The sequence below is a fragment of the Oncorhynchus tshawytscha genome, linkage group LG09 (genome assembly GCF_018296145.1).
Source record: "Oncorhynchus tshawytscha isolate Ot180627B linkage group LG09, Otsh_v2.0, whole genome shotgun sequence".
Taxonomy (NCBI): domain Eukaryota; kingdom Metazoa; phylum Chordata; class Actinopteri; order Salmoniformes; family Salmonidae; genus Oncorhynchus; species Oncorhynchus tshawytscha.
The window spans coordinates 30,361,969-30,373,765 of NC_056437.1; the positions used below are offsets into that span (position 1 = coordinate 30,361,969).

General features: G+C 42.2%; 1 protein-coding gene across 1 annotated transcript; it reads right to left on the reverse strand.

Annotated features, from left to right (window-relative positions):
• LOC112257774 (guanine nucleotide-binding protein G(I)/G(S)/G(T) subunit beta-2) lies at positions 1-9,199 on the reverse strand. Its single transcript, XM_024431606.2, has 10 exons — positions 8,324-9,199; positions 4,802-4,909; positions 4,463-4,501; positions 4,114-4,220; positions 3,915-3,978; positions 3,353-3,515; positions 2,532-2,598; positions 2,162-2,363; positions 1,761-1,977; positions 1-1,445 (listed from the first exon to the last, which is right to left on the reverse strand). Exons 2-10 carry the CDS (start codon positions 4,856-4,858, stop codon positions 1,339-1,341), a joined length of 1,023 nt encoding a protein of 340 aa, XP_024287374.1. The 5' UTR covers positions 4,859-4,909; positions 8,324-9,199; the 3' UTR covers positions 1-1,338.
• Positions 9,200-11,797: the final 2,598 nt, after the last annotated feature.

Sequence of the window (11,797 nt, forward strand, 5' to 3'; positions counted from 1 at the left end):
TGGCAAGAGAGGCTACGTGTATTTATTAATAGTATGTACAATGTATACCATCATAAAGTTGACATAATATATTGACAAAGTCAAAGTATGAATATTGCCCCCTGCTTATTTGAGAGTTGTCTCTTGATAATCTCGCTCACCTTATGAATCTCTCGTTTTATTGATTTCATTTAGTTTAATTTCATCATTATTCTCTATTAATTATCCTTAAAGTGTATCTGAGGCACACAGGGAAAACATGAATAAAATAGGCGTAAAAAATTAATACAACAAAAACATCAAAATCAAAACTATCATATATTTACTTATATATGTGGGTGTACATATCTATAAAAACAGTAACTACATGATAGCATTTTGTTTGAGCCAGAAGAAACTTTAAGAATTGTTGGTTTATCTTGATTTTCCTTTAACAGTGTCACTGTGGAAAGTTGGGCATTCTTTCTGCTCTCTATCTCCCTGTCTGTAGTGTCTTGAGTGTTATTGGATTCACTTATTACCATGCTTTTCCAGCCCATCACTCTCTATTCCTTCAACTGTGACTTTTTTCACCCTGTTACAGAGACACACAAACCTACTGTAGCACAGAAAATCAGATTTAAGGATATTTGGGACTTCAGAGTAAACAAACGAAAAACAGAATTGTCTCCCCCATTTAGCTCAAGAGTTGGAGTTTCACTCAGAAATAAACATGTACTGTAGATGTGTGTGCATGTATATATTTTTGTATGTTTGTGTGAGCATGTATGTGTGCATGCACTTAAAGTGTGTGTGTGCATGTATGTGTGCATGCACTTAAAGTTTGTGTGTGTGTGTGTGAATACATTTGTGTTGAAAAATCTGGTAAATTGTGACATTTCAAATGCGTGTTTTAGTTTAGCATATGTCAGGATTTTATTGAATTTGGTCACGTCTTTAAAGGTAGTTCCAATTACAAATGTATTATAACTGTGTGTGTACTGTGTACCTATATATCTGTTGTGGGTAGTGTGGGCATTTGTTTGTAATTCTGGTGGACTCTTCCTGCATACAATGTGATTGGTAACATGTACAATTGCAAGTGGCATTTGTGTGTCTGTGTAAACTCATACCTAATTGGCGTTATATATATATATTATGTACAATGTTTTAATGTGTATGTGTGTATGTGTACATCTTTACGTACAGTGTGAATACAGTGTGCAAACTATGTGTACCAAAATGTGAGATGTGAATACTTTGTATGATCAATATTGTGTTTGCGTGTGGGTATGTGTGTGTGTGTCTATGTGTGTGTCTGTATGTATGTGTCTATGTGTGTGTGTGTAATGTGTGTGTGTGCATGGCTCAGGTAACTTGTCAGTTCCAGATCTTGAGGAAGCTGTCCCAGGACCCAGTGGCCACCGCCATGCCATCATCAGTCACACCTAGACAGCTCACGCGATTGTCATGGCCGGCTAACACTCCTGACACAGAGAGGGACAAACAAACAAGTGTTAATATATGGTGGTCCTGGTTAGCTATATCATCAATCTACCATCTTGAAATACCCCTGAACTGTTAACACGGGGACCCCTTTGAGGGTTGATTTACATTTGACTGAGATCAGCTTGTGAATTGAAGTCTAACATCTCAATGAAATTAGAAGATATAACGTTCCCTTTTTGATCAGTTGTTTTCAGTCACGGGTCTGATGCATAGCCAGACACAACTATACAACAATGGCTGCCAGCTAAATGACAGGCGCTCGCTCCTACTCCACCCCACCACACCCCACTGACCTGCTCGATCTCCCTTCATGGCATCCCAGATGTTGCAGTTGAAGTCGTCGTAGCCGGCCAGCAGCAGCCGTCCGGAGCGGGAGAAGGCCACGGAGGTGATGCCACAGATGATGTTGTCGTGAGAGTACAGGCTGAGCTCCTGGTCGGCGCGCAGGTCAAACAGCCTGCAGGTGGCGTCGTCGGAGCCGGTGGCAAAGGCGCTGCCGTTGGGAAAGAACTGTAGAGGAGAGAGAGAGGGAGTGACAGCCATGGGTTATATCAGCTAGCATTAGGTACATTAGACACTCAGAATTAGCTAGTGCAGCTAACATGAAGGACTTTGGGAAAGGTGACATGTCTTAGAGTATGGTTTCCTGGCTTACTGCCATGACATGAACCAGAAAGCAGGTCAGCACACTCACACAGACTGCGTTGATATCAGACTCATGGCCCGTGAACGTCTGTCGGCACATGCTGTCCCTGATGTCCCACAGCTTAATGGAGGCGTCACAGGCTCCGGACACAAAGGTGCGGAAGTCTGGAGACAGGGACAGGCTCATGACGTCACCGCTGTGGCCAGAAAACACCGTGGTCTGCTGGCTTGTCTCGATGTCCCACAGTGCACTGGGTAAGAGAACAGAAGAGCGACCCACTGGATTTAACAACTGCTATCAGATCATTTTGAGTGTAAGGTTAGGCTAGCTCATAGCTAGTTACGTATAGACAATATACTGTAGTATATTTATATTTGCATTCTCCATCAGCCTTGGTTACCGATCCATCAGGACTCACCAGGTAGTGTCTCCTGAGCTTGTGATGATTTGGTTGTCATCGATGAAACGGCAACAGGACAGGTAACCTGTAGCACAAATAAAAACATCTAGTAGAACACTGACCACACCATATCAATGTATGGTGCTCCTACTAACGCCTCCATCACACAAACAGCTTCATTACATTTTGGTACACCAGAAGTACATTCATTTCCAATGGAATGCTGCGTTTGCCTTGCAGCATTGAGTTGCAGACGCAGTTGCAGTGCGTTCTGTGCTGTGCATACGTTGAACGTGTGTGTGCGTCAGACTGTATGCGTAGACGGCTTGACAGAAATGGTAGCAGAACGTGAATGTTGGAACTTTTGTTGCACACATATCCAGATGATGCTGCGTACCATTTTGCGAAATGATGCTGTAGGTGTGATCGAGGAGGAAGACTTCATTTCAACAATACCCGTACTCCCGAATGTGAGTAATTTAAAAGCCCCAGGTGAGCTAGCGCTGTAACACAGCTAAGGGACTCACTAGGTTTTCAGGCTGATGTCTCAGCTCGTTATAATTGTGTTGCCCTGTGACTAATTAGCCATGTGAATTAAAGTCTTCCTTGTTTAGGGGTTTGGGACCTGGGGATCCCAGTGGGAGAGGGAACAGGTAGGAATACTCAACTGAACTGCATACACAACCATATGTAGTGTCACTGGGGAAGTTAGAATCAGGGAGGATCAAATAAACTCACATAACCTAGCTAAGACACTTCCATGATTTCTCAATAAAAATGAACACAAAATGACTCAAGCTTAGTCACATAGGTATTTGTGTGTAGTAATTCTTCTTCACCTGTGTGTCCGGGTAATTCCCTGCTGACCCTGACGTTGCCCTCGCGGGTCTTCAAGCAATAGATGGAACAGATGTTGTCCAGACCTCCACAGGCCACGTAGTTACCAGAGGGGGCATACGCACAGGTCATCACCCAGGAGGAGCGCAGGGGGATAGCATGCATCTGGAGGGGGGGATAAGAGTTGGTCACTGTGTGTCACAGAATAAAGGCATGGACAAGGAGAGCGTAGTATCGTAAACGGGGCCAGGCAGGAGTCCAGACCCAAGTCCACATCCAGACAGAGCAGGAGCAGAATAGTAGTTCATTGTGCTTCCTCTGTATTGAATTTGTGGAATCTTTTCAGGGGGAGCCATTGCATAATATAATTTACAATGTTTGAATGGCAAAGTGACTCTGGTAGGTTATGATGTAAGTAGAAGTATGAGATGAGTCAAAACACACAGTCGGCTCCCATTTAATTTCCAATCCCTGAAGGCTGCCTAGTTTGCTGAGAGTGAGTCAACCTTTCCAGGCCCCTTGGTGAGACCAGGGGAGATGTTGTTATTTGGGAGCAGATCTCACCTTGTTAGTGGTGTAGCTGTCCCAGATGATCAGTTTTCCATCTTGAGAGGCGCTGACCAGGAGCCTGCGGAGACAAAGAGCCATTGTGTTATACCTCATCAAAAAAAGCACCACTTGTACCGCCATGTGTGGTATATGAGTGAGAGAGTGTGAAGAGAGGGAGAAGCCCCCTCATGGGTTGGCATAACGTTACACCCACCTAGAGTCTGTGCCCCAGTGCATGGCATAGATCTTAGCCAGGTGGCCACGGAGAGTGCGCCTCGTCCGCATCTGAATCCTCCCCACGGGATCCAGACCTGACGTTATCTGGTTGACACACAAACACACAGAAAAGCAATGTAAAGAAGACAAGTTCATCACAGGGTTACTGTGTCAATGTAGTGCACTGTATTCTGATCTTTTTTCGCACATCAGATCTTTTCACATCAGATCTTTTACAGAGCTGATCTGATTGGGCAAAATATCAATTATTGAAAAAAAGATGAGAATTTGGCTGGCTGTCAAAACACAGCCATACTCTCTTTTATGTGGGTATCTGTGATACATACCTGTGTCAGGGTTGAGTCCCCACATGCTTTCCTGGCATCCTAAGAGACAGAGAGTGGTTAGACAAGCATCAGCAATCTCTCTCAATCTCACCCAGGCAAATATCCCACCTCTCAATATGGTGTGTTAGACCTACTCCCTTTTCCACCAACCCCCTTCTCTTCTAGACCCAATGGTTTTACTGCTTTCATTGAGATCATAAAGCGTTTCAGAGTAGGATTGCTGATCTAGGATATATCCTGTAATCGAAAAGGCAAAACTGATCCTAGATCAGCATGCCTAGCCTTTGGGACTCTTTGTAAATGTGTGCCCAGATCAGTAACATTCTCTGACACACATACTCTTATCTGGTTCCTAAGTTGCTCCGCCTCCTGACGCAGCTGCTCCAGCTCGCTCATTTTGGATTGGTCCCTGGCCTCGTCGAAGTCCTCTGTCACTCAGTCAGTCACCTGGTGGGGACAAAGGATGGAAAAACAGCATGAGAATTTAAACTTAAAACATTCATGTAGATCGCCCAGACTGAGATATCAAGTTCAAAATTAGGATTCCATCTAAGAGCAGAAATGTCCAATTAGAATGATGGACAGTGCCTGCGTCAGAACAAACCAATCTGCTTGTAATGTAATATGCGCTATGTTTGTACATGGCATGCGTATCAGATTGCATGATTTGATTGCAGTGTTATCATGGTGAGTAATCGACTCCAACTACATCAGAGGTCTCGTGGTCCTCTGCTGGTCTCAACCTGATCAATGGGTTTGATCTGATCCTAATCATTTTGGCATATTTCACCTGGAGGCTAGTTGTTTAACACCATCACAAACATGGCTGCAGAGCGGCAGCTAGAATCAGAGTAAATTGGGCATATAAAATAATACTTAATTCAGTATTTTAAGTGCACGGTTTACTAACATAGCACATCTAAAATACGTAAAGCTCTGTAATCTGTATATTTATGCTAGTACAGCCTTGTCTGGTTTAACTGTGGAGAATAATCTCTAATCTGGTATAATCTGAGAGAGAGCTTCATCATTTAATGGGCTCTCTCTGATATCCACGAACCACTTAATGCACAGAAACAAGATTAGGATTACTGCAGGCAGGCAGGCAGGCATTTATCATTCATTACAAGCACATTGAACAAAATGTATGCGTGTTTGTGTTGTGTTCTAAAAGGGGGCTCCCGGGTGGCGCAGCGGTCTAAATCACAGTATCTCAGTGCTAGAGGTGTCACTATAGACCCTGGTTCGATTCTAGGCTGTATCACAACCAGATGTGATTGGGAGTTCCATAGGGCAGCGCACAATTGGCCCAGCGTCATCTGGGTTAGGGTTTGGCTGGGGTAGGCCACCATTGTAAATAAGAATTTGTTCTTAACTGACTTGCCTACCTGAATAAATAAAATAAAAATGACATTTTGAATCTCTATTTAGCATAGCTATCATTACATTTGGAATTTGCCAGTGGATATTTGCATAATTACTATGTTATTATCTGGCTATTACTATGTTTTAACAAGGACTTGTTAATGATTCAACATTGCTGCGATTATGGTCGATTCTAGTGGACACAAAATGTCATTGTTTAAGCTGCAGTATCAAAACGAATTAAAACTATTTTACAGCAAGATCTCAATCATCTAGTGAAATACACTGAAAATGGCTGACACTAGCATTATCACAAACTACATTTACAAATTACTACATTTCCCGCCCGCTAGACCTCGATTGTTACCGTCACAGTTGAATGTGACTGAAAATACTATGGTAGGCCTATTTGTATTATTTAAATTCACCAAAACAGTATTTGTTGTACCATACACTTCCATATCAACATGATTAGCACTACAGACGTGTTTTTGATTACATGCACAGGGAATTCGAAGAGAGAGGTTTCACATTCAAATCCTACTCAAAAATTGGCACTAGTATTTGCATGAGTTTGTGGGCCTATTCAAATCCGTTAAGACACCGATGAAATACCTCTGACCATTGTACTTTGCTTTGCACATTCGATTTGCATCCCTGTCGATACTGTACCTCTTTCGGTGGCGGTGTACCGGTACTTGTAAAAAAATAAAATGCATTCACAGACAGATACACTGCCCATACAGCAGTGTCAGGTAATATCACATTTAGTGTTCACATTTTCCATATTTCCTCTAATCCCAGTGCCTCAATGTTAACATTACCTAACACTCACATCAGATGTGCCATGTTATTAAAGGCCTCCAACTCCACATACACAAACAAACAGGAACATCCACATCATCACCATCTACTAGGCTAGGGAGAGGAGAAATTAACTGGGTCATTGTTCCCGGTGGGAACCTCCAACCAGATGGATCACACAGCACTAATGGAAGGCGACCAGGGGAAATTGGTGGGTCCCAGTCTCCTGGCACAGCTGCTCATTTAGCCAATAAAGCACTGAGGGGTTGGTGGTGGTGCATCACCATCAGATACCAGGGTGGGAGAGGAGAGGACTGGGCATCATGGGATGGGATGATACACCATCGCCCACTGATATCATGAAATGGCCCTTTTTTGGTTTCCTCCTTTCCCCAATGCTTTCTGGACAGTATGTGCAATGCAATCCACCTTGCCAGGCAGTCACCAACCCATTCCGTTGTTGTCTGGACACACGTTCCAGTTCCTAACCCTCCCTCAAGAACATCATTTTAAGGGAGCATTTCTGGTAGAATTGGTTCAAGAAGTGTTTGTCCACTAGTAAAATCATTTTGAAAGATGTATAAAATGATGCAAAACACAAGGCAGGGCTGGATGTAAATGATCCTTATTGACTATACGTGGTTGTGGACCTCAGCACATGTCCTGTGCTGAAGAGGTGGCCATCAATGTCACCATAATAGCTTATTAAGCATTTTCTCCAAGACAATATATTACCCATGACAACTGACAGACAGAAACTACCTAAACTATAGGTCAAAGACAATATATTACCCATGACAACTGACAGACAGAAGCTACCTAAACTATAGGTCAAAGACAATATATTACCCATGACAACTGACAGACAGAAGCTACCTAAAACTATAGGTCAAAGACTTGCTTCTCATTTGGAAAAAATTAATGCAAAATACAGTGTGGCCCCACCCCTTATGTTCATGCTCAGTAAACGATAGCCTGCTTGGTCTATTCGGTTGACATTTCACAGCGAACCAAGAGTGCTAAAGTAATAAGCACATTATATTAGCCTTATTGGATTGAGTGCATTACAGCATCATTTTCTATAATAGAATTCTAAATAAATTCCTTGCATAAAATGTCAAATCCATTTTAAGGTCAAATTGCAGCATAGACACTGTAGAATAGCCCTCCCTCATCAACAAATAGGTTGCTTACATCGGCCTTGGGGCGCAGCTCAGACGGCTAGGCTACTCCCTCACTACAAGCAACAGTAGCCTACCCAGTACCCACAAATGTATGGAGCCTACTTGATATAGATAGCTGTTAGGCTACTTGATGAATTAAAGGCCATAATTCCACGATTATAGCAGTAAACCCATGGCATTCGTGGTTAATGGCACTGACACCCTGGCAACCGTGTAATTTTTCCAAGCCGCTAAATATGCAAACACTTTACGGGGTTGCCTGTGTTAATATAGGTTATCGCAAGAATGTACAGCAAGCTATGCTATATGCAAATAGAAAAACATTTGGTACAGTGGGGAGGTTCGTCCATATGTCTATATTTAGGCTACCAAAACATACAGTTGAAATATAATTTCAGCGAAATGATGAGCCTAGTCATGAATAGGCCCATCACTGGTAGGCTACATCATCCAGCCATCTTACATCCATGACAATTCTGACAGCATTTTATAATGGATGGCTGGCTACCTGTTAGGTAATGTTTCCGATGAGGTTGGTAGTCTTTCTCGAATACAGTCTGGATTTAATGTTTCAAAAAGGCTGGGGATGTTTATTGGCCCCTTTTTCCTTAGAAAATAAAACAATATAGGGACAGAAATATGCAGATATTTTCAATATCCTCTCGGCTCCTTGTCTTCTCTAGATTTTTGCTCAATGAATCTCCACTGTAGGCTACACATCAAATAAATATTAGATCGAAGTACAGAGACACCATATCTCCGTTTGACTGGACCCCTTGAAAAGATGAGTTCTGCTGTTGTGTTCCCGTTTCCTCTTCAGAATGGTTTGCCTTTCTACGCCCGAGACCTTCATAAACTCGAAAACATCTTTGTTGGAGCGGATTGAACACAATTGCAATCTGTCCACGCATCAAAGAAAATGCATTGAACCATATGAAATTAGTAAATAGCTTTTTTGTGACTCAGTTTTTCTCTTGATTGTGGTTTTCGTGATCCTCGCTTCCTTCCTCCTCTGCTAGTTCGCGGATATCTTCCTCCTCCTTCTCTCCCCTCACTCCCTCGCTTCGTAATGACCGTCGCCTCCTCGTCAAAAAATGAATTATTAAATAAATTGACAAACACAGAGGCTTAAACTCTTGAGAGAAAAATTTAAATTATAATTTAAAAGCGACTGGGCTATCTTGCCAGAGGAGCAGGAAACCCACCCATTGGTACACAATTTTTTTTTTTAAACATGCAATAGGCCTAATGCATATTCGCATGAGGTGTTTTTGTATTCAAAGCTCTAAATTGCAGTATTATAATAAAATAACGTAGTTTCAGATTAAGTCACCCGGTCTGCGCTTGCTAACGTTAGATCTCGTAAACACGATTCAACCACACCCATTTCGGAGAGACTGTACCATTTTAGAACCCCCCTCTGATGTCTACTCGATAGGCTACGGGTGGGATGACTCTCAGATGGTCCTCGATCTACTGCAGATCTTGAACATCACAGGGCCGCATTTGTCTCCTTTATGAGAACCCTTTTCGTGTCTTAGTTATTGATTAGGCCTACGACTATATCTCACAGTACAGTGTGCATTTATAGCGTTAACTACTTCCAATGTAGGAAAATTACTACAAGAGCCCACCCACCTAGAAAAAAATAACTGTTGAAGTGGCTCCAATCGGCCTCAATTCATCACTCATAGCAGATTTCTTACTTCATCCCCTTCACGTTTTGATTAAACTACTTGTGTAATTAATACCTCATAGTAGACTAATTACTCCGAAGCACTGTATTATCCCAGGAGATGTAGGCTATACACCTAAGGATTATTTTATAATTAGCAGATGTGGGTGTGAGAGAGCAAGGCCATAGGCTGGTGAGAGATGGGTTTTTATCAAGCCGTGGTTTTATATTCATGATAGTGAGTAATCCGCTCATTTCTAAATCCTCTGTCTGTCCAGATTTTTTAAAACCTTGGTCTTTATTTACTGTCAAAAGACTGTGTGAAGGTTACAGTGTGATAAAAAGGTCAGAGGCCTGTGCATGCACACACACACACACACACACACACACACACACACACACACACACACACACACACACACACACACACACACACACACACACAATACATAATATGCATAATCAGTATTCTTATATCTAATGCATTTTAAACTGTCATTAAACTGTCATTAAACTTAGAGACCCACATAACACACACACAATATATACATAATAATTATATTCTTATATTTTAATGCATTTGTAAGACAGGAGTAAAGCAGAACCAAGCAGTTGGTACTAAATGGCCATATGGGCCTGAGAAATATATTCCCATGGTTTGACTAGAGCAGACCATTGTTGAACCAAACATACCATTAATGATAATTTATAATAATGACCCTAGGGTGGGGGATTACCTAGGCCCTCGATCAGTCAAAAAAGCTAACTCATAATCTGATTTGGGGGGCTGACCCCAGAAATCTAGTGACTGGTTTTGGTTGAATGGGAGTCAGGATCTGCCATAGTCTGTGGATAGGTAAATGATCAACACACATCTAAAGAGAATGCATGATTTGCTCTTGTTGACACTCTGTGTGTCAGTGTATTGCAAAAGGTCATTGGAAAAGTCGAAAGGTGTACTTTGAAGTTCAACAGAATAAAGTAGACTCTACCATCTCTGGATCTGGCTGCAGTGGACTGTCAGACAAAGGGGTGATAGGGCTTGGATGTCCAAGGAAGTGAAACAGCGAGGCTGCAATATTATAGGCAGGGACAAGCATCCTTCCCCTACACAAAGTAAGACAATGGTATATCCCACCTGCCCTGTCCCTCTGCAGGCCATAAGGGACTGTAGTAAATGAGGATAGGTTGCCTAGCAACAGCAAGGGCTTGAGCAAAGAGATGGACACAAGGAGCCATACATCCACAGATTGAAAATACACATGCATGCAAATATTATACATGCCACTAAAAATCTCTTCCTTAACTACACATAAGCATAAATTATCAGATGTTTTTGTTCCAATAAGGTCTACCCTAATCAGAGCAAAGTCCACATTTAATATGCTTTACTTAAAAGGGCATTGTTAACTGGATTAAATTCCAAAACCAGGTGACCGCTCTTATCTTTTCACCATAAAGCTTTGATTAAACCTTTAGATAAACACAATGGTGCATTTCGCTCTCCATTTTTTTTTGCAAGCAAGAGAGGCTGATGCTGATTCGATGCTCAGTTCTTTGCTTAAACAGTGGGTGGCAGTGAACATTCAACAAAACAGAGATCATAATTTTCATAAAATGCAATGTATTCCTATTTTATGAGAATGTCACCTACTATGGCCATGAAGTCCTTGGATACATTGTTGGGTCACATCAATATGAAGCCCAGTTCCTAAGGACACTGACTGTAAGAGTAGGATAGGAACAGTGCTGGTGAAGCTACTCTGAAAATATAGTTTACCAAGCTACCAATTACTTCTCACTGGAAGAAGTTAAGCTACACTAAACCTACCCTTAATGGCCCAGTGTAGTCACAAATGTGCATTTCCAACCTGGACTTAGGGGTAGAAGTAACATAGTAAATGTAAATCCGAGACAACGGTCGCAACAACAGGGTCAAAGTTGAACGTGTCTTGCTCCTTCCCGGAAAAAGCAATGGCTATATACATTTCTGAGCACACAGTCTCTCCTGGAGCTCGGTGTCCTGGATCAGCCTGGTCTCCAGCAACTCCAGCCCTTGTCGGTCCCCCATCGGGAGATTGAAATCATCAGGCAAGGACAAATCTCCTACCGACCCATTGGCCCATCGGTTCGATACCACCCGGACCTACAGAAAAAAATAAGCACTTAATCACTGTCACACCCCTAAAAACAATTATACACCAAAAATAGATATGCAAGTTAAGTTCTCACCTGATTGCCCACTCCTTAACACCTTAACTTCTTCCCTAAGGGCTCTGTTTTCTTTCTGTTTTCTTTCATGCTCTT

Excerpts from the sequence above, each read along its gene's own strand:
- LOC112257774 (XM_024431606.2), bottom strand. The coding sequence starts at position 4,858 with ATGAGCGAGCTGGAGCAGCTGCGTCAGGAGGCGGAGCAACTTAGGAAC. Across the intron at positions 2,599-3,352 it reads GGAATTACCCGGACACACAG|GTTACCTGTCCTGTTGCCGT; the intron begins GTGAAGAAGAAT and ends TTTGTGCTACAG. Across the intron at positions 2,364-2,531 it reads AGCTCAGGAGACACTACCTG|TGCACTGTGGGACATCGAGA; the intron begins GTGAGTCCTGAT and ends TCTCTTACCCAG.